The following is a 22,448-nucleotide window of genomic DNA, read 5'->3' on the forward strand; positions in this document are numbered from 1 at the left end:
CATTTTCTTTGGTCCTGGCAATTATAACTGCTAACATATCCACTATGATATTGAATAAAATCAGGAATAGTGGATCACCTTGTCTTAGCGTTTTTTTTGTTTGGAAATTAGGGTCATATTGGTCATTCGCTTTTATTCCTACATTAGCTCCCTCAAAAAAAGTCTGGACCCAGCTACACCATGTTCGTGAAAAAACTTTCATTCTTAAAGTTTGTCGGAGGAAATCTCATTTAACTTTATCATGTCTTCTCAACATCAATCCATCTTGTTTTTTTCATGTGGATCTCATGTATTGTTTCATGTAAAATGATAGCACCTTCCATAATATTTCTACTTGTAAGGAAAGCTGTCTAAGATGGTCTAATTATTTCCAGTGCAACTAAAGTAATTAGATTATTGGCTACTTTTGTAAAAGTTTTGAAACTCACATTTAGCAAATAGATTGGTATTGTTGTATTTGCTTGGCCTCACTGTTTTTTGGCAGCAAAATGATGCATCCAAAATTATACTTTAAAGAAGGAGACATCCATTGTGGAAGTCTTCAAACAAAGCCATTACATCCCCTTTGATTACATTCCAAAAAAGAAGATTCGGAACTGAGTTATGTTTCATTTGGAAAACTGCCTTCCTCACTTTAGACTTAAGAAACTTTGCACTAGGATTTCATTTTCCTCAACATAAACCTAGGGGTTGTCCCCTCTTTTGGATTTATCCATTGACACAAAAGATATCTCTAATGGCCCAAAAAAGTTTTTTAGTAATTAATGATATATTTGTTTTAATTCAACATCACAATTAATCACACCCTCGTATCGTTCTAGTTGAAAAAATCCTTTGTGTTTGAGTCACCCTCTAACAAGGTCTTTACTTTTGCCCATTAGTACCATTTGAGTTACTCCTCTCTTAGAAAAGCTATGAGTCATTCGTGTAAACAGTGTTTTAAATTTAGACCATTAGAGGATAAACGTACATCTTCAGCCCTTTTAACTAACTAATCTAGTTTATCTAACAACCTTTTATTTTAATTTTTATATGCTCCACTAACATTTTTAACTTATCCCCCTAGATGTTGATGAAGGCATTTCGTCATTTTTACTTGCCAATGTTTGAAGGGAGTACACCATCTGTTATGCCCTGTTTTACAAAGCTCCAGCAGCTTCAAGAGCTGTTTGGAACTTCTTTTTTTTTTTGCTAAACGGGTTAAAATGGAACGGCCCCTCAAGTGAAGCTCCTTAAAACCCGCTCTCACAGGGTAAGTGTTGAATGGAACTAAAAATACTAACTTCTCCTAGCTTCTCAAGTAAACTTTTTTTTTCAAAATAATTTTTGCTCCACTAGTGAAGTTGCTTATGGAGTCTAAGCATAAAAAAGATACTCCACCACTGAAGCAGAGTTATACCAAATGGGGCATTACTCTTATCCGAACTTCCTTGACCATCTCAAAGAAACCATCACATAGTAGTCATCAAACCCGAATTTAAAAGAGTATGAGTTTCTATTCTTAAATGTATCTCCTAAATATAAAAACATCAAAGAAACCTATGCACACTACGCTAGCCCATTGCTTACACTCGCTTTGCCGCTCGTCCACGTAGTCGCGCTGCCACCAAACCACACCGAGCTGCTACTGTTCCATGCCACGCTGCTTGCCTGCCAGCACGCGCCTCGCATTGTCCGCCCTATGTAGGCCCAGCCCCTTTCCGATGGCCCATGGGCCATGGACTGATGAGGAACAAGGTCTATTTGTGAAGGCCCACGGTCAAGTTAGGCAATGGCCATCCCGAGAGCAAGGAAGCCGGAGGAAGCAGAAAATGACAAAGGGGGAAGGGAAGAGGGGGCAATTTAGTTGTTTCTTGTACCCGCTTGCAGCAGATGGCGAGTCACGTAATCAAAAGTGGCAATAGCTTGGCAACATCTTCTTTCGTGTGGTAACTTTATAAGGCCGGTCTCAGTGAAGAGTTTTATTGCGTTGTTTTTTAGGCTGTCATGTCATATAGAATAAAATGAAACGTGTACGAAACACCCACTCTTAATACAAAGTTTTGTTCTATAGTTTGATAAACATTAAATTCTAAGACTCATAGAGAGTTGATAATCGTGCTAAGAGAATTTCATCCCCATAAAACTCATTTTCTCTCTCGATCTCTTCATTAATACTTTACTAGCAAAAATACATGTGGCAAGCTATTTAATGCAAATCAATCTCTCACGAAACTTCCACTGAGACTGGCCTAAGTGTCATTCTAAAAATTAAAAGAGTGTCATCCAAAATAATGACAGACAGTTAAATATTTTGGGTGAGGAATCAAACACACGCACGGTTGAGTCCTTTACATTAAATTACTACACACAATATAGTTCAACATTCTCACACACTCATTTAATAAAAAAGTCCACTTTGCAATCTTGCTTAACAAGGTTTTCAGTTTCAGTAACAATCACGAAATTTGGCCAAAATTTTGCTATTTTTTTAGAGACTTAAAAGATGAAGTATGATTTGATCTAAACAAAATATTAGCATGATGTAAGACTATACATCTATTGAGTAAAAAATTATGCAGCATAAGCAATAGAAAAAATGAATCTAGAGTTATATATTTATAATAAAACACATATATTAGTGTAATACGAAATTTTAAAATTTTCTTTCGATCACCCTCGAAATTATCAAAATTCGTGAAATTTTAGGAAAATTCTATCGAAATTTTGAACCCCACGTGCTTATAATATGGTTGTTTTCGAAAAAGACCCCATGTTGGAAAATTTAAACACTACACATGCAATCCAATTGTTTAAACAATACTCCCTCTCTCCCAAATAAGTGTCTTGTGGTTTTTCGAGGAGTAAAATATTTTTAACTTTGACCAAGTATATACAAGAAAATACTAATATTTATAGTGCATAATTAGTATCATTAGATACATCGTTGAATCTATTTTTGTAATAAACTTATTTGAGATACAAATGTTGCTGATATTTTTTACAAACCTAGTTAAACTAAAGAAAATTTGACCGGTACGATTATTTTGGGACAGTAGGAGTACAATCTACACATGGTATTTAAGAATGGTATATATTATTAGCGCTAACCATGCTGAAGGTAAAATTGGTTGAGACAATTTCGTTGCACACGTGGAGTTTTACGCTCGTACAAACATACTCCTTCCAATCCATGGCCCCGTTCGGCTGGCTAAAACTTGACTGAAAAATACTATTCTGGCTGGTTTGTTGTGAGAGAAAATTACTATTTGGCTGGTTTGATAAACAGTAAATTGAGAGGGGATCGGCCGGCTGGCTGGTCTGATAAGACCGGCGAACGCATCCCATATGTTGTAAGATATTTTGACTTTTTTAATACATAATTTTAGACGTACACTGTTTATGATCACGATGCAACTCAAGCACGAGATCTCTAGATTGGTTATCCACGAAACACATAATAGTTTTTCCCCTTTTGGTTCCATTTTACACTTTTGGTGCTGAAAATATGGGCGGGAAGGCGATTAGGCGAAGGCTAATCAAAACTGATTAACCGGGAAATCAAAACCATTTTTTCCGCGTCGAGGAAAAGGAAAAACTGATTTCCTAACGTGGGGGAAAGAAATTAAGCAGCATAGAAAACCGCTAGTCGCATTTGCAAACTCGCAATACCCTCCTCATTCCTCGCCGCTCTGCTCCAACGAGGACATGGCCTCAACCGCCAAGGGCCGCGCCCCCCACCGCCGGCCTCACCGAGGAAGACAAGGCAGAGTGGTGGCTGCGCTTCAATAACGGCGTCCCCGTTGATGACGGCGACGACAGGGAGGAAGAGGAAGGAGGAGGGAGGGTGCGGAGCGGAGGGCGACGTACGCTGTGGCCGGGTGCGAGGAGGCGGAAATGCAGATGGGGCCAGGCGACGGGAGGGCGGAGACCGTGGCGAGGGGCGTGAAGGCGGAGATGGTCGCGCGCGGCGGCGGGAAGGTGGAGACGGAAGCCGCGGGCGTCGGCGGCAAGAGGCGGAGTAGCCCGCGTTTCGCTGATCCTGCCGCCCTCGATGGTAATCGCGAGACCTACTTCGCGGAATTAATTCACATCCCAGTAATTTACTTGCTACTTGTCGTCGAGCTTGCGGTTTGATTTTTTTTTAACAAGGGTTTGCTATTTCTGTCGTCTCATAATTTCAATTTTCATCCAAAAAGTTGAGATCGGCGCAAATGTATTTTCATCGCAAGTTCGTAGGTGCGTCATCGATTGGCGAAAACGAAATGTGCCCGATGAAAGGGGATTTTTGGGAGCAGAGCGATGAGCAATCCCGACAGTAAAACTTGTGTAGGGTTTTCTCGGCAAGGGAACTGCTGAACTTTCCAAGCATGTTCGTGAAAAAAAAGGAACTACTGAACTTGCCGCGGCCCACGGCTATTAACTTACGGAAAATATTCTGCAAAGGCGCATTTTCATGAAGGACTGCATCCTTCAACTGCAATAAGTTATCGTGCACTGCCATTTTTGCTTTCGTGTTGGTTTGTGAGACATGGATAATGGATGAATGTGACATCCACTGTTATGTTTTGTACAGTAGAGCAGGGGAGAAATTTTCCACTTTGTTTTCTTCCCTTGCATTTTGATTGATTATGTTCAAATGCAGAGGAGATTTCAGGAGGCAACTCGCTCCAGCCTGCGGAGCTACCACGGAGGAGGAGGAAGGCAGTCGCCAAGCGCACCAGACTGAATGTTGATGGAACTGAGGTCCAGAACAACATGAGCCAAGGTATGAAGAAATCACATCACCTGTTTCTCAAATAGCAAGGAGGGTGAACCTTCTGAAATGCAGTTTGTGAGATTTGTCTATGCTCAGCTCAGAGTCCCCCTCCGGGTGGTTAAGGGCCCTGAACGGGTCTATCAGGAGAATGAGAATCTGAAGTTGCAGCTCAGCTTTGAAGACAACAGAGCTCAAACAGGAAGAGATCCGTAGGCTCCAGTTAGAGTTGATTATAAAGTCTAAGGAGACTGAGTCCCTGCAGAAGCAGATTGAAGATCTGAAAGCTGAGAATGAGCAGCTCAGAAAGAATGTAAGCTTCCTACGCGATTCTGTTTAATCACTCTGTCTTGGTTATTAGCATCACTGGAAAACTAGCCATGCATGCTTGAAAATCTAATCACTTAATGCTATTGTTTTATTCTTTTCTAGTGTTGACTAGCAGCTCACAGTTTTCTATTCTTATAACCAACTCACTGCTAGCTAGCACTATTTACTATTAGTAGGGAGTGCACTAAATTTGCAGCAGGGGCCCACCTTTAATCGTGCAATAATTACATAAGAAAAAATGGCAAGTCTTTGGTGTAGTTTAGCCTAAGATCTCATCTTTCATCTATAAGTTAACAATATTAGGGGGGGGGGGGGGGGGGGGGAGCGCTATGGCCCAGGATGACTAAGCTCTGCCAGTGTTAGTAGGAAAAGACTCCTTTTGTTCTCCTGGTCAAGCCAATGATGATCCCATTAATCAATTTATTCTTGTAGTATTTATCTCAACTGAATAACTCATAACAAATGAGCTATGGATTGAGAGCACAAAAACGTTGCAGAGGATGAAGATTGTTTCTGTCATCAGTCATCAGTCTGAATTTCTGATTGTCCTATCCCAAAATTTGGATGTCATTAGCTGATTAGCTCCTACTTGTAACAGAAGAAACACAGGCTATACATTTTCGCTATATTTTCTTCTGCATTGAACCTCCTTTGTGTTGTCTTTCAGCTCAAAGTCAGTTACATCTATGTGCTTATTGGACCTTTTATTTTTTGTGCGTGTACACTGCAGGCAAAGCCACCAAAAGTCGAAAGGAAATGCCGATCCTGTAATGCATATGTCATGCATGACTACCGCAACTGTCCTAAGAGGCGACGAGCTGCTTCTTCCCCTGAAGAATCAGATGGAGAGGACTCTTCCCCTGAGGAAGAGGATGGAGAGGACTCTTACTAACACTGCAAGGCCTGCGTCCTGTTTGTCACATCCCTTTTGCGCGATTGCATCGATGCATGGATCTGTTGACACCTAGGAGTTCGCAAAGTTCTGTTCCATCTTTTTAAGGTTGTCCACTCTAGTGTCAGGTAGCAGTATAACTAGTGGTCTACTGGATTTAGTGCAGAACACATAGATGTGTGCGTCTAATCGGTCTCCCTTTAACTTATGTGATGTTTATAGTTATCTGGATGTTTATGGTTAGCTTATGTGATGTTTATGTTAGGTGTTAGCTTATGTGATGTTTATGGTTATCTGGATGAGGAGTTTCCTGCAACTGTTACTCCCTGAACTTCTGGTTTACACGTTCAGTCGTCAGTGAACTGAGGCTTAGTTAACAGAAAGTAATATTCTTCTGCATGATGTGTCAGAAATACTTGCATGTGAATCATCTGATTGCAATTGCAGTTGTCTAATTGGCTAGCAAGTTGTGCTTTCATGCAGAAAGACCTGTGGTCGGGTGAAATTGCTTGCACCCACGTATTTTTCCAACAAATTTCAGAACCTGAAATAATTAATTAAATTGCCCTTAAGGCATGGATCACTGATGTAAAAAAAAATATCATTTAAACAAAGAAATGTCACATCACACATCATGCAGAATGTGTGAATGACACGGTAACATACACGCTATATATGGCTACGTGATTAAGAATTTGGGAGCAAAGGCACACCCCCACCCAACCACAGTACGCTACACCTGGAACTTCAGCAACCAAAAAGCATTCAGAATCTAGGATCCACACTACACCATTGAAACTCCCATGTCAAGTAACGACATACCAATGGCTGATGCCGATGCAGGCAACCCGAGCGAGCTCCTCGTGTGGCCGTGGACTGGCATCATCGCTACCGATCACCGCCGACGGCAACGCCACGAGCACCCTGGCCTCACACGCGCAACAGCACTTCGCTGGCGTCCCAACCACCATGCTCCAAGAGGAGGCGGCGGTCAGGGCCAACCACCGCTGCCACTTCTTGCTGCTCCACTTTGGCAAGAGCTGGTCCGGCCTCAGGGACGCCATGTCGCTCACCTTCCACTTCGCCCGCGCCGGGAGGAGCGAGTGGCAGCGGCAACGCGTTGACGACGACGGCGATCGTGTGTTCGGCTGGGTGGCCGGGGAGGAGGACCTGCTTGGCAGCGGCGCGGTCGGGAGGTTCCTGAGGGAGTCCGGCGCCAAGGCAAGGAGCGTGGAGGACGTGCAGAAGGACAAGGCGAGGCACGCCGACGCGCTGGGCGCCGTGCATGACGAGTACGAGAGGAGGGAGAAGTTCTTGAAAGCCCAGAGCGAGGAGATGGCCAGGTTGCTCCGAACGATGGAGCAGGAGAACAGCTGGCTCCTTGGCGAGCTCAAAGGTTAATCCACCGACTCGTTTAGGCTAACTGCATGGAATTATGATAGGTTTTTCTTTCATCAGAATCCGATGACGCAATGCTCCTGTGTTTGTCAATCAACAGAGGTACAAGACGTAGCTGACAATAAACTGCCAGAGCTGAGCCGTGGCGTCGATGATGAGGAGAACGAGATGCTCAGGGCAGAGCTGGATGCAATCAAGGGAGAGATCCAGTTGAGAGTGGACAGGATCCAGGAGTTGAAGGAATGCAGAACCGAACTGCATTGCAGCAAAGTGGAGAAGGTATACTCGGCTACTCGTGGTTCTATCTAGATTTCAAAGTTCTGAATGGATGCTGTCTGCACTCTGACCGACTCCGTGCTTGTAACGATGAATGCTGTCAAGTGTTGTTCAGATTTTCTGTCAAGCCACATAGCATTTGTATTAGTACCCTCATCACATCACAAATCAGTCTCGTAGTTGGTTCCTTTTTTCCTGTTCTTTATCCATCTTCTTGGACAACATTTTAGCTTATGTTGTTTTCTGATATGATGATTCAATCAGCTTGTCATCGAGATCAATTCATTGGAAATGGAAGATAGAGAGGCCAAGGCAAGGGACCATGTTCAAATGCTTCATGAAAAACATAAGGTTCCTACCTACCTATTTGGACATAACAGTTAGCAAGATCATTTGCATCATCTGTTTCACATGTGACCAATCAATTCATACAAATGCACTTGCACACATGCTGTTTAGGAAGAGATGGAAGCAATAAACGCAAAAGTAGATCAACTTGAGAAGCAGCTGGAGCAGAAGGAAGCACAAGTGTCCAGTGGACTGCAAGTAGTCTGCAATGTCTCTGTTGGACATGAAACTAAAGACGGGGGAAAATCTCAGGAAGGAAGAATGCCAACATCTTTATAAATTAATGACGATTTGGAAAGAGTGTCAAGAGCAAGAACGTCAAAGGTATCAAAGTGCACATGTTGACCTAACAAAGCGAGATAGGCTGAACAGAGATGAGCTTCAAGAGACCCGCCAAGAACTGATTAAGGTAAACTGCCTTTCTTTGACAAATTCTCAGTTCCATTTGTATTAGTCATTTAGTCCTGCTATTATTCATGAAAAGTTTCCTCTGCCGGATGATCACTATGCTCAGTGTTTGGAGAGCCTGATGATCGGCGGTTGCACGGCCATAGGGATCAAAAGGATGGGACAGCTTGATGAAGAACCATTCTACCATGCATGCAAGAGCAAGTACAGGGATGACGACCCAGAGGGCAAAGCTGCAAGGTTGGTCTCCATTTGGCAGGAGGAGCTGAAGAACGCATTCTGGAATCCGTTTACAGCTATTTTGGTCGATGGAGAAGAGAAGGTATTTGTCGAAGTTTGCATTGTCTCAATGTTGTTGTAAGAGAGCGGTTAAAGGTTTGCCTTCTGATGATTTCAGGACGTTGTTGATGAAGATGATCCAAAACTGAGGCAGCTGTGGACTGAGTACGGTGACCATACCTGCAACGCAGTGAAGAACGCCCTGAGAGAGCTCCATGAGTACAATCCTAAACGACGGCAAGCCGTGAGTGAACTCTGGAACTTTAGGGAAGGGCGCAAGGCTACAGTGGCAGAGGTGTTGAAGTATATTTTTGAGCAGCTGAAGATGAGGAATTAGTCTCATGGACATACACACGTCATAACATTGTAGGCAACAACATTATGCTACTTCCGTCCTGAAGTGAAACATTCAGACAAATCTGTATAGCCGTACCCTAACCATGTGCAGTTTGAGTAGTTTACACTAGCTAACTTTTCTAGTCCAGTGTTAAGCCTCGTTTAGTTCATCCCTCTAAAGTTTAGTCCCTATCACATCGTATATGTTAGATACATGCATAGAGTATTAAATATAAACTAAAAAAATAACTAATTACACAGATTACGACTACTTTGCGAGACGAATTTTTTAAGCTTAATTAGTCCATGATTTGACAATGTGGATGCTACAGTAAATATGTGCTAATGACAGATCAATTAGACTTAATAAATTCGTCTCGCGGATTACTGAGGACTTGTATAATTTATTTTATTATTACTATCCGAACACTCCGATATGACACCCCTCTAGCCCATGGATTTAAACACCACCTTAGTAGTTTTCTTATAAAAGAGGATTTCTGCACGAAACAAACATTCCAAAAGATAGACCCATGCCATAACTTGATTCACTACGGACCTAATAAGTGGCAACATTGTGGGTCTTTAGAACAATTGACTCTCCCCTTTATATGTGCTACAGTTATTATGTCGTGCTTAGCAGTTAATCCCTTGACTCCTTAAACATACAGTGACAAGAGTCATATACAGTGATTCCTTAAGCATCAGCTATATAAATATGAAGGAAACAAAACCATAGACACAAATGGATACAATTTAGCAGTCGATATCAAGTGATGGTAGCTGACAATATCATGTAGTGATCAGGAGAATAAAATCCAAATGCAGAATTACATCCCTGACATCATGGATCAGCCATTGGCAATAGCAGTGGAACCAGGGATATAAAATGGATTCAGAGTTAGCATTCAAAAATCAAAATTACTTCTGTATTTCTTTGTTTTTGATTTACTTGTATCATTCCATCATCAACTTCTGTAACATTTACATCCTTTGACTATCCAAAGTTGCAGAAAAAACATAGACATTCTGTTAACAAGGCCAAAGTGTTAGGAAAGAATGAAGAGGAATGCTAACCTAGAAAAAATAGAATCACAGGAGTTAGCATACATGGCTTAATGCTTAGCTTGGGTCTTGTATAACCAGCCATCTTCAGTATATTTATTTAACAATTTTACTTAACTAAGACAAGTCCTAATTCCTAATGTGCTTGCAATGGTTGCCCCCATCTCCCTCTAGCTATCTGGAGCAACAATCTAGATATGTACACACAGTCCATCTATTATTCCAATTTTTGTTCTTTATTTTTGACAAATGAAGAGATTCATCATGCCTATCTTCTCTCTATTTTATGCTTGACACCTTTTTATCTTTCTTGACAGTAAAAGGCAAGTGTTCAGTTTCCACAAACTCCTCAAGTTGTCCATCTTTTAAACCATCAACTGACATTCATAATACACAGCAAGCACAAGAAGAAAATACCATAGAAGCCGCAAAAGCATTACCAGAGAATCATAATGAAAATATAGGCTTCTAATTATATATTCCACAGATATGCTGGCATTAATTCCCTGTTAGAAAATACAGACATTCACTATTAACTGCAAAGGCCAACACAAAGATTTTTAATTGCTTCCGTGCTGTTTGGATTGCTGAGAACATATGTTGCGGTCTTTCCAGTGCTTTCACATGTCAGATTTAGTTGATTTCCGAGCTGTGAAGACTGCAGAAGAAGCTTATATTAGTAAACTTACAACAAGGATGCAAACAAAAAATGAAACAAAAGTTTAAGCACTAATGGCTGCAACAATAACATGCATATTGAAAGTAAATAATCTCCATATGAAAGTTCTCATTACGCTTATAGGAAAGCAATGCGCAAAACTGCTGCTAACAGCAAATTAGCTGAAAACCAATCAAGGCAAGATTGCCAGTTGAAGTTCTGATGATGCTCGTGATTTTATCTAACATATTTTTAAAAAGTACAAAAATGCTCAAGAGTTGGCTTGGCATTCATCCAAACCCTGTGTTAATATACTCATTATGATTTTCTACCAAACACAATTTATCCTGACTAACAGGTTAAAAATATACGAACTGGTGATTACCACAACAGAGCCATTTAGTACATTTAGTAAGAATCATAACTACAAAAGAAACTTACCATGCAATAGTTATTTGGTGCATTGCAACTCCACTTTGAAGTAGGCACACAGCTCAAATAATGGCACCAAGAACAGTGCTCACTAGCATTGAACCCTTGAAATAGCAACACCAATCCAACGGTGAACCTGCCAACAACAAAGTTTAGCTAAAAGAGTTGACCTGTAGTGGTTGATTAGATCATTACCATTCATCTCATTGTCAAGATATTTACCCAGAAACTAGCATCACTGTAGCAATAACCAAAAGTATGATTTGATATGTCTTGAACTTCCGTTTAGTTACGCCCGTGGGAAATCCAAGAGGAGAGTTCTTTTGGTTAATATATCCAAACTGTGGTCGTATTAGCAGCACAAAACCAAGACAGAACCCTGACATAAATCCTCCAAGGTGAGCGAAGTTGTCAACATGTGGAAGGATCCCAACAGCTAAGTTGATGACAATGATCATAACTAGAGTCAAGAGTGCTGCAAACTGATTTTTTTTTCAAAACAAGAACAGAATTAGAAACATGGAATATGGAATGATTTGTGAAAATACTGCGTATATTTTAGAATCAACCTTGTTCTCATATATCGTCCAATTTGTTATGAGCTCTGACAGCATCGAGCCCAATAGTCCAAATAGTGCACCTGACGCACCGACAGATATATTTGACACCATAAATAGAGAAGACAGCAAGCTGCCACCAACACCAGAGATCACATACAGTGTACCAATCCTTACTGCAACAGACAATCATCAATCAATGGTCAAGTTATACGATAACCAGGCCTTGAAATAACCGTCAGACTCCAGATAATAAAGATGCATTGTACAAAGATGAAGAATCTGTTTTCCTAAAAAAAAGAAGACAATTACTGAAACTTTCTTTAATCGAACCAGACAGGGACACTTACTGAAACCAAATTCCTTCTCGAGCCTGATTCCGATCATCAAGAGACTCAACATGTTAGCGAGTATGTGGACGACTCCAGCATGCAACCAAATGCATGTAATGAGGCGCCAGCCTTCGTGATCTTTGGTAACTTTACTGGTTTCAAGTGCCCCCATTTCCAACAGCCTGGGAAACGAAACATGTTATATGAACCTTCAAGCAACCAAGATTATAAAAATAAGCACGAAATTGATGTACTGCTTCCCGAGGGCATAGTTAGCAATAAAAAATTATCGATGGTGAAAAGTGATCCTTAATACATTATCAAACAATAAGGTTTAACAAGGTTATACTACACATTGTCATACCAATCGAGGATCTAAAAGACAGCACATTTCACAAAATCTGCACAGTTCTCACATACTCACAAGTCACAATGCATATATACATCTAAAGCAATAATGTAAACCGAGCAAACTGCAGAAAGATCCAAATTTCGGACAGATTTGAATAGTGCCGTACGTGGCGGAGGAAGGTCCGACGAGCGGGTTCTCCTTGAACGACTGGAACGCGAACCTCCCGAGCTCGGGCGCGAGCAAGCAGCCCTGCGCGGTGGCGCTCTCGCCGACTGATCCCCCTATCGCGGCGCCGGTGGCCCGCGCGTGCGCGGGGCAGTCGTTGACGTACATGGTGAGCACGAAGAGGACGATGTTGGCGACGATGAAGAGCGGCACAAGGAACGGGAACCACCGCCGGAACGGCCGGAACGCCGGCGGGGGCGGCGGCGGCGGGCGGCTCCGGTGCTGGCCGTGGCGGCCGTGGTGGCCGGGGCCGTGGCTCCGGTGGCGCTCGCTCTTGGGCCGCTCCTCGCCTCGCCCGCCGCCGCCGCCGGAAGCCACGTCAATGGGGACCACCGCCGTCTCGCCCCGCCGCCCCATGGCACGGCCGGCGGCGGGGGGCGCGGGCGCGTGGCCGGCTGGAACGTGGGGGTGGCGGCGCGACGAATGCGAGCACGCGGCGCGGGATTCTGCGTGTCGGGAGGGTCGTCCGCGCGTGCTGCCTCGTGGTGGGGATGGTGGGGAGGGGGGGTGGGGGAAGGCCGGAGTCGCGGTGGCGACCCGGGATGGAAAGGACGGAGAAGAAGAATGACCCCTAATTTTAGTGTTTCCCTATATATACTGGGGAATGCTAGGACTTGGCAACACTAATCATGTTCTTAGCAGTTTTCTAATTAGAATTTGAGTTATTTTAGGCACATGTTTCAATGGAATTTCTACTCCAGATGCCGGTGTCTGACGCAGACAAATTTTATACTGGTTCTATTTCATACTTGTGCGAGTGCACACGTAGAGCAACTAGGGGAAAAAAAAGGTATCATATAGAATTTGGGAGAGACGCGATTTAAGTTTTCAATTGAAAGAAGCACACATAGTCCATTCGAATCAAGCCAGAATTCGCCATCGCTTTCTTTTGCGTACTCGCTGATAGGAAACCACTGCCTACTATCAACTCCATTAACTGCTACGAAACACAAATAAAGATGGGCAGACCACCATGTCGCTGTCAATTAACGACTTGGTCCGTGAACTGCCTTTCCTTCACGTACGTGACACATAATATCCCGTTCAGATAGATTTGCGTGTCCGCATCAAGCTGCATTTGGTAGAGTCTGAAAAAGACCTGGCAAGCCATGGTCCATCCAGGGACACTACACACCATACTGATCTTCCTTTCAACAATTGGCAGCATGTGCCCAACTTTAAGGTTTGGTTTCGGAACATCTTCAACATTATTTTATCTAACATCATCTAGTTACTAATGGATCAAGTGTTCAGTAACTCACATTACCACAAATAATGAAACCTGATATGACAGTAATAGCACAACCAGATAAGCCTGAGCACACTACCTTCCAGTCAAGCAGCAAGATGAAGACTCTTTGAAGAATTACCATTTATCAAAATTGAGTTACAGTTTGGTAAGCACAATTAATCATTTGTCGCACTCGCTGCCCCCCCACCCATAAAGGCACCACTCCGCTTGAAAACCGCCATATTCATTGCATGCTCATAGTAGAAGCCTCTGCAATAGATAGTGCCCAGATCATCCGGTTCCTGAAGCACAGATGTTGCACCCTACCAGGCAAGAAAAATACTTGGATAAAATATCCAAGCAATTATTGATGCGAGCTGTTGGCCATGGGATGGTGGTAGGATGCTTCATACTAATTCAGCAATCCCTGCAGGCACCGTATCATGTGCAGGGCACTGCTGACTGCAGGTGCCATAGTGGGTGATCTACAGGTACTTGATCATGCCACGGCCTTCCACGCTGAGCTTCGACGCCTGAAGGTTTTTCTTCTTGGGCGCTTTCAGCTGCTGCAATTTCTTGTTCATCTGCGTGTCAAACGAGAAGAATCAGCTATTGCTCAGTTGGTCCTACTTCAACAGTTAACAAGCAAGAAAGAACCCTAGCTAGCTTATAAAGGGAGACAAAGCCAAGGGTTTTAAAAGAATGAAAACCTTCAGCCGACGCTGGTCTTGGACAGCCTGCTTAGCACGAGCTCGTATCTGCTCAGGGTCAATTTTGGACTGTGGACGAATGACAAAGTCCAAAGGCGAGGCTTCTGGCCTAGAAGCATGCTGCCTTGAACTACTTTGCCCAGACTTGCGTCTAAATACAAAGCATAGATAGAACAGATTAAACTAACAATTAGGAAATGGTGAAACATGCACCTGTGCATCCAAGGCCAAACAAATATGATTGAACTTACTGTGAAAAGTCAGCATCAAGATCATCATCTCTGGATTCCATTCCAGAGCTACTCGACGAAGGTCTTCATGACAAAGAGATAACCAATAAGAATACAACATAATATACAGGACAAGAAGATATAGTCCTCAAATGGCCCATAAGTGCACACACTTACTTCTTCATTTGTGGCCGCCTGTAAGGTGCTCTTTCATCCTCATCATATCTCCTCATGTCCTCAAATCTTGTGCTCTTGTTGAATATTGGTCGACTCTGATTTTTTTACAAGTATGAACTAAGAACCCTTCACAACAACAAACACAAAAACATATGTGGATACTCAAAACAGACTTACCCATTTATCAACCAGCTCCTTAGCCAATTTCCTATTTGCAGTAGTCTCCTCGTCAGATTTGGACAAAAACATAATGACCTAAATATGCACCATTGGATAGATTTAGCGCATAGCAAATAATCTTCTGTAAAATAATATATCATCAGGACTGGTATAAGCATACCTTTCCCAGGCCACTTTTCTTAAGCTGCTCTCTTCGGTCATATTGTTCCAAGTCAATTGGAAACTGCAAGGGGCATGAAACTTTCATTAGCAACCAAATTCCAAGCCATCCAAAAATATGTCACGGACAACTACGCTCTTGTGCAAAACAAACAAAGTTCTACAATGCAAAAAGGCCGAAGGAAATAAAGATGCCTACATCAGCTAATAATTTCAGTACAGCAGATCGAATATTCATGTTTGGCATGCTTCCGTCAGGTAATGGCTCAAGCCAATTTTTTAGAAGAGTGAGAACTCCATGGTCAAGAAATTCCTGCTGAAGATTCTTCCTGTGAAACAGAGATAAACAAGAAAATATTACTGTTAGCTATAAACAAATGACAATGTGCACTGGCAGTGGCACTACAGGTAAGATTCCAGATATCTTACTTGGAGAGAACATCTATGAGCAGAGGAAGCTTCATAAGTTTATTAATGGCTGGCTTTGATTGCCTATTCAAGTTCGCATCTTCTTCGGCTGCTACCTCGAACTCGGCAATGAATTGTTCCACTATAAGACCAATATCTGCACGAGGGCGATCATTCTTCTTCTTCTTCTTACCACCCTTGAAGAGTCGCTCAATTTCATCGTCCTCACCCTCCTCAGCCTATAGTCATCAACCCATATTGTCAGTGATTAAAAAACAAAACAAAAGATAGCATATGGCATGGTGCAATGGCCCAGAAATGAATAGACATATTCGACCCAACATGGGCCTATTGCGACCATGGTTTTAGATCAATGAGGATTAAACTCCAAAGCTGCTATGAAAGGATGTCTAACACCATACTTCAGTTAATAGGGAACAGCAACCAATTCTCAGGTCAACGAATATTGTCAATTTGCCACTAGAGTGACTAGCATGGAACACAACCAAGAGTAAGACATAAGATACAATGAACCAACAGACATTTGTTTAACCTGTATGACAATTCAACTTAAAGAATACAAAAAGATAATGCCGTAAGGCACCTGAACAATTAAGAAAAAAATACCTGTGCATAACGTCCAGGTGAATGTCGCTCATTATCGCTGCCATAACGATCAGCTGGATCAACCCCAGTGTCATCAATGAAATTATCATCGTCTACAGTTCTAACACCTTCTTGGTCATCCTGTTCCATCAGATTAGAATATCATGTCAGTGAAGAGCATTAGTCTGTCCAAGACAAGCCGCGTCAGACCCCCCCCCCCCCCCCCCCCCCCCCCCCCTCTCCGTTTGAGTCAACTAGGCGTTTAAGGCGTGTGGTAAGGCGATGCCATACAAACAACTTAATATATAGTGGCACTAAAATTCAGAAGCAAACCATACCTTAATATTGCCAGTTCTTATAGCATGTAATACCATAATTAGTGCTACCAGAGTGTTAGTGCACAATATAAAGTGGCAAAATATAGCAAATCTGAAATCTCTCATCTCTCAATAGCAACAAATTAGTCTCTAATGGCATAATATAACTTAATGAGGTAGTGCAGCTAGTGCAAAACAAATATATGTAGCATAAGTGCAGAGGAGAGGCAGGAAAGAAACAGAGGAAAAGAAAGAAAGCAGAGGATACGCAGACTGCCGAGCATATCCAAGTAAAGAGCAGAGGCAGTGCACATCCAAGAGGAGGGTAGCCGAAGGGAGAGGAAGAGATGCTTACGTACCTATCCCGTGACCTTATGACGCCAGGTTGAATACAGGAACCAACAGAGAAGGGAAAGAAACCGTGTATCAATCAGCATAGGAGGAGGACCAGAGGAGGCACCAATCAGGGGCACAAATTAGTGGAGAAGATGAAGGGAGGCTCAAATCCACGGCAGAAGCGTTAATCGATGGAGCAGAAGAGGTGGAACAGCAGGATTCTAGCAGTGCGCTGCCAAGAACCAGGTGTGCGCCTTCTTCCATTTCCCCTTCCATGTCAATTGGCGAGTGGGAGAGATGGGTTATGGCCTCGTGGGACCTGTAGGCGCACAATTTCCGCCGGCGCGTGGCTCCTGTCGGTCTCCCAAATCTCCTGCACCCGCTCCCGCGCCCATTTTTTCCATGTGCGCAGCTCCTCTCCCACTTCCACGCCCGTGGTCATGCAGTGTCTGCCTCAGGCCGCTCGGGCCTTAAACAGCACCAAACACCTAGGAAATGACTTCTGTTGCAATACGTACGCCATAGCCCGATTGGTCGTGGCAAGGCTGACGCCCAGCCTGGAAACTCGACTGGACGCCAAGGCAATGCCTACGTGGTGACTTAAAAAGCATGATAACAAGGTCCAATGGTCTGACTTGATATGCACCAACATTTTACACAACCATACTGATGCACCCGCTCCCGCGCCCATTTTTTCCATGTGCGCAGCTCCTCTCCCACTTCCACGCCCGTGGTCATGCAGTGTCTGCCTCAGGCCGCTCGGGCCTTAAACAGCACCAAACACCTAGGAAATGACTTCTGTTGCAATACGTACGCCATAGCCCGATTGGTCGTGGCAAGGCTGACGCCCAGCCTGGAAACTCGACTGGACGCCAAGGCAATGCCTACGTGGTGACTTAAAAAGCATGATAACAAGGTCCAATGGTCTGACTTGATATGCACCAACATTTTACACAACCATACTGATGCCTTAGTAAGCAATTGAATATACTTTAGCTATCTTTTTTATCTGCCTAATTTTTTTTTGGAACATACCTCACGAGGGAATATACCTCGCGAGTCCACTATGGCAGTTGATAGAGGTTGAATTTTCCAGAAACCTTTCATATTAAGCTCAAAGTAGTTCTAACAAGTTAATGCACATATATACTAGTACAGTAAAGGGGCATCCAAGCAGTAATGAATTGAAAAAGAACTGAATCAAATCGAAACATATAGCACACAATCATAATTACCTCTGAGTCACCACCGGCAATTGTATCCCAGAGCTCCTGGATCTCCCTCTCCCCATCATCCTGGTCCTCCCTACCGCCTGAGTCCATCCCTCCTGATCCCCGCCTGTCCCTCACCTTCCCACTATCCCTCCCCCTGCCGTCGTCCTCCCTCCGCCTTTTCTTCTCCTTGCCCGCCCCGCCCCTCGCGAGGTCCCTCAGCGCCGACGAGCCCTTCCTCTTCCTCGCCTCAGCCGCGGGGTCCGCGTCATCATCCTCCAACCCAAAGTCATCCAGCCCGTCGTCGCCGGGCATGCCGCCACCGCCAACCTTCTTGAGGAGGCGCTTCCGGGGCTTGGAGGAGGACCCCGCCCCGCCGTCGTCGCCGTGGACGGGGGTCGGGGAGCGGCCGCGGGTCCAATCGCCGCCGTCGCCGAGGTCGTCAACGAGGTCTTCGTAGGGCTGGGGCTCAGGGGAGGGCTCCCGTTCGTCAAGGTCCACGGTCGGTTCGCCTTCGTCGTCCAACAAGTAGCTGGGGGTGTAGATCGAGGAGGGGAATCAGAGTGCGGCGTCGAAACCCTAGGAGACACAGAGAGAGGGGAAGGAGGCACGGAGCGGAGGGATACTTACTTGTCCCCCATGGCGACGACTGCGAGACGGGAAGCGAAACCCTAGGTGAGGAGAGGAGAGAGGCGAGCTGGAGCTGGAGGGAGGTGAGGAAGAAGAGTCTTGTCGTCGGTGGACAAGTGGAGGAAAGGAAAGATCGAGTCGGCATCTCGGCGACGGGGAGGAAAAGGATTGGGAAGGCGAAGTGGGCTGTAACTTTTGGGCTTTTGGCGCCCACCGGACCCGCAAGAACTCTCTACGGGCCTGCTCGGGTAACTATTGCGGCCGTCGAATACAAAATCAGTTTTTTTTACCCTTCTCTTAAAATTTTAGAACTGTCTTTTATATCTTGACCAGATAGCGTGTCCGTGCGTTGCTACGAGACAACTAAACTTTTACTACTGAAAACACACAGATCGCATGATAAGATAACAATACTGTGAAATTGAATACCGACATTAAAGCACACATTTTCTGAAAGAGAAGGATATCAAGAGTCAGGATTTGTATAACTTGGTTTATTTTAAATAATTAGAAGAACAACAAGTAAGATAATATAATATAGCACGATAATAATTATAAAAATGCGCTTACACAGAAGCGCAGGTCCATGTGATGCTTAATAATATTTTTGGATTAACATTTTTAAAATGTAATATTTTTAGGATAAAATGATAACAGTAGTGATGGCGGACCAACTGTCAGACCAATATGCTTCATCTGAGTTTTCATCCCGTTTTTGTTTCTATCCGGGATAGGCCTGCTCAGCTTAGACTCAGTCCATCTAGGCCCATTGGCCCAAGATACAAACTCTAACACCTCGCACGCCTGCACCCCGCACGTGCGACGACGCGAGTCGACTCCTCTCGGCCCTCATGACGCGGCCTCCTCCGTCCGCCGTCCTCTTCCTCTTTCTCCAATCTACGCGGTCGATGCTACTGCTTTAGCGTCGCCACTGTGGTAAGGATGAAAACAGATGAAAACAAACAGAAAATAGCTCTATCGTTTTCGTTTCCATATTTTTTAACGGAAACAGGAGCGGGAGCTGGGCAGCGGGGAACGAAAACTGTAGCGGGATAAAACAGTAATACATGTAAATATGATCGAAAAATAGGCGAAAACAGACAACAAGTGGAAATTTAAGCCGGTAGTACACGCCGCGTATGACAAATCAAATACATAAACCAAAGTGTATAGACAAATAGATAATATAATACACCTAACAAGTGAGTCACTACCAGCGACAAGTTACCAGCGCATAGGACCAAGCAAGTAAAAAACAATTTCTTCACAAGAAAAGAAAAGAAAAAAAAATCAGGGAAAAAAATGTCCGAGTCTCCAGAAGCTCCCGTCCGCTCGTTCCCCGTCGCCGTCGCCACTCACCTCTGCGATACCACTCCTTCCTGTTCCCTTCCCCATCCGCTCGCGCACCACTGTACAGCTGCAAGCCCGATCCTTCCTGGGTGCTGCGATGCAGTCGGCAAGGGGGCGCTCGATCCGGCAGTGAGGGGACACGGGAGTAGAGTCCACTCCCAAACGCGCAGTGGTGCTCTCGATATAGTCCTCTCTTCTTCCACTCTGCTCTTCCCCAGTAGCACGGACGCACGTGTGCTCATCGGATTCGGTCGTGTGCCGGCGAGAACTGGGCCGCTGCAGCACGGTCCGGCAGACGCTGCCGACGTCGCAAGTCCCGTTCTTGTCGCTGCGGGAGCTGCATTGGCGCCCCACGCGGCCGTTCAGGCGTTCCTTGGGAGGTTGCGGTGGGAGAGGAGCTCGTGTCTGGAATCCGCCAGATCCGAGCTCGCCGGCGGCGGCAACAGTGGTGGGGGCTGCCATGGTGGCCGATGCGCCGCTTGACTTCGTGCTCTTGCAGGTCTCCCCTCGACGGGGACTCCCCCATCGTTGACTTCCCCGAGGTCTTCTCCCCGCCGGCTCCTCCGCGCGCACCGCTCCCGCTCCCCCTCCTATCACTACCCGTCCCAGTCTCCAATGCCGACTCCACCTCCGGCGCGGATCCCAGCCTCAACAGCGCCTCCGCACCCGTCCCCGCTGAGCGGGCGGTTGCGGCCGGTGGACGAGTTCCTTATGCGGCTCGTGGCTCGGGTTGCTTCTGCGGCCGGACTGGCTCGAAATCTGCGCTGCGGGGATTCCCGAGTTCGACGGCATCGGTGGTGCGGAGGCGCAGGCCAGGCGGTGCTTCAAGCAGTTCCTCTTCGCCGACATGAACTCCTGCGGGGCCAGGGTGCTGCCGGAGGGCGTCGGGGGACATACATGCTGAGTTCCTTGATGTCCCCTTCGTGCTTCAGGTTTGACATTGCAGAATCCAATTTGGGAAAATGGTCGCTATACTTTGCCCTGCTGAGCTATTTGCAATTGAGATCCATACTGTTTCTATGCTCCTATTATGATTTAACTAATTATTAAATTCATGATAAGATTGTTGATACTTCTGATTGGTGATGAGAATGTCTTGATCGAGAAAATAAGATGTATTTTCAATATTCAACTTCTTGCTATTAAATTGCTTCTCATTGGTGATTAAAATGGTGAATGAACTTTACATAAAACATCTTCAAATTTATGATGAAACCCAAAGCACTGCTCGCTGGCAGTTCTCTGTACATTCCACTCGGTTCATCACCCTATCCATGAACCAAGAATTTCCAGTTTCCATTATCAAACGGAAATAAAGAAGTTCAAGCAAGTAGTTAGAAAGAAAACAGAGATAAAGGCCTATACCTGTAACAAAAGGCTACCACCTGACTCAACGCTATACAAAGCAACTGATACAGGACACGAGCATAATTGAAATTCAAAGTCAAGTTCTAACAGACTGTCTACTAAGACACCAACTATCAAGCTGCCACATCTGGCAAAGACTCTGATAGTATTCTAGCAGTTTACAACCTTGATTTTTTTTATACAGCAATATGTGTTCCACTGTCTGGGACACGTTGAGTAATTTTTTTGTCTTTCCAAAGATTGCTCCACTTTTGGTTTTCTTTTGCCTTGTTATTACAATACACATAGCTATTATTAACCCAAAAGCAATGCAAAGTACAAGCCAAAATATGTCCCAACACTAACATACTGTTCATTTTATATACTGAACCAGATCTGGTTTATGGGTGACCTCTCTCATAATGTCGTCGGAGTTCGATAATGTAAGTATCTTGTAGTAGTTCTTGTAGTTTCGCAGGCCCTTAATTATGTTAATGAGGATGGACATTTTGAAGATAATTTCTGAGCTAATGTTTGGTCTTAATTGTCAAGCACATGGAAACTTAGTCCTTCTATGCATTTTTAATTCTCAAGTACATTCTACTTCAGCTGCTAGTAGAACTGTTAGTATGATCGCATAGCATTGATGCAGTTTAGTATCAGTGTGCCAACTGTTTCTCAGGTGAAAGTGCATACCACTTCTGTATATGTTAGAACAACAATTTTACATATCTGAATCTAAATGTGTAAACAGTTCATGGTTTCAGTAAATCCAATTATTGTTTTAAAAATGATAGAATTTTTCATAGCAGATGTGCATTTCACTCAATCAATTTTTCATAGGCCTGATCTACTGGAGATTGCCGCTTTTTATACCACTTCTGTATATGTTAGAACAACAATTTTACATATCTAAATCTAAATGTGTAAACA

At 44.1% G+C, this 22,448-nt stretch overlaps 4 protein-coding genes, 1 long non-coding RNA gene and 1 pseudogene across 5 annotated transcripts; 4 read left to right on the top strand and 2 right to left on the bottom strand.

Annotated features, from left to right (window-relative positions):
- Nucleotides 1-3,687: 3,687 nt before the first annotated feature.
- Nucleotides 3,688-6,058, top strand: LOC136457778 (uncharacterized; annotated as a pseudogene).
- A 957-nt stretch (nucleotides 6,059-7,015) lies between these two features.
- On the top strand, nucleotides 7,016-8,048 carry LOC136457779 (uncharacterized). Its single transcript, XM_066457789.1, has 3 exons — nucleotides 7,016-7,353; nucleotides 7,456-7,634; nucleotides 7,896-8,048. The coding sequence occupies exons 1-3, from the start codon at nucleotides 7,020-7,022 to the stop codon at nucleotides 8,013-8,015; spliced, it is 633 nt and encodes a 210-aa protein (XP_066313886.1). The 5' UTR covers nucleotides 7,016-7,019; the 3' UTR covers nucleotides 8,016-8,048.
- A 48-nt stretch (nucleotides 8,049-8,096) lies between these two features.
- LOC136460304 (factor of DNA methylation 1-like) lies at nucleotides 8,097-9,003 on the top strand. The gene is made up of 3 exons (XM_066460057.1): nucleotides 8,097-8,177; nucleotides 8,434-8,709; nucleotides 8,785-9,003. Exons 1-3 carry the CDS (start codon nucleotides 8,097-8,099, stop codon nucleotides 9,001-9,003), a joined length of 576 nt encoding a protein of 191 aa, XP_066316154.1.
- A 1,039-nt stretch (nucleotides 9,004-10,042) lies between these two features.
- On the bottom strand, nucleotides 10,043-13,112 carry LOC136461798 (RHOMBOID-like protein 2). The gene is made up of 6 exons (XM_066461105.1): nucleotides 12,565-13,112; nucleotides 12,065-12,228; nucleotides 11,727-11,890; nucleotides 11,380-11,639; nucleotides 11,167-11,293; nucleotides 10,043-10,725 (listed from the first exon to the last, which is right to left on the bottom strand). The coding sequence occupies exons 1-6, from the start codon at nucleotides 12,978-12,980 to the stop codon at nucleotides 10,600-10,602; spliced, it is 1,257 nt and encodes a 418-aa protein (XP_066317202.1). The 5' UTR covers nucleotides 12,981-13,112; the 3' UTR covers nucleotides 10,043-10,599.
- Nucleotides 13,113-13,952: 840 nt separating this feature from the next.
- LOC136461797 (protein IWS1 homolog 1-like) lies at nucleotides 13,953-18,956 on the bottom strand. Its single transcript, XM_066461104.1, has 11 exons — nucleotides 18,819-18,956; nucleotides 18,213-18,720; nucleotides 16,346-16,465; nucleotides 15,740-15,957; nucleotides 15,510-15,639; nucleotides 15,312-15,374; nucleotides 15,149-15,226; nucleotides 14,972-15,066; nucleotides 14,816-14,878; nucleotides 14,565-14,715; nucleotides 13,953-14,438 (listed from the first exon to the last, which is right to left on the bottom strand). The coding sequence occupies exons 1-11, from the start codon at nucleotides 18,827-18,829 to the stop codon at nucleotides 14,340-14,342; spliced, it is 1,536 nt and encodes a 511-aa protein (XP_066317201.1). The 5' UTR covers nucleotides 18,830-18,956; the 3' UTR covers nucleotides 13,953-14,339.
- A 1,191-nt stretch (nucleotides 18,957-20,147) lies between these two features.
- Nucleotides 20,148-22,246, top strand: LOC136457780 (uncharacterized). Its single transcript, XR_010759807.1, has 2 exons — nucleotides 20,148-21,100; nucleotides 21,910-22,246. It is a non-coding gene; the product is annotated as an uncharacterized lncRNA (long non-coding RNA).
- The last annotated feature ends 202 nt before the right edge of the window (nucleotides 22,247-22,448 follow it).

Source organism: Miscanthus floridulus, chromosome 6 (genome assembly GCF_019320115.1).
Source record: "Miscanthus floridulus cultivar M001 chromosome 6, ASM1932011v1, whole genome shotgun sequence".
Taxonomy (NCBI): Eukaryota; Viridiplantae; Streptophyta; class Magnoliopsida; order Poales; family Poaceae; genus Miscanthus; species Miscanthus floridulus.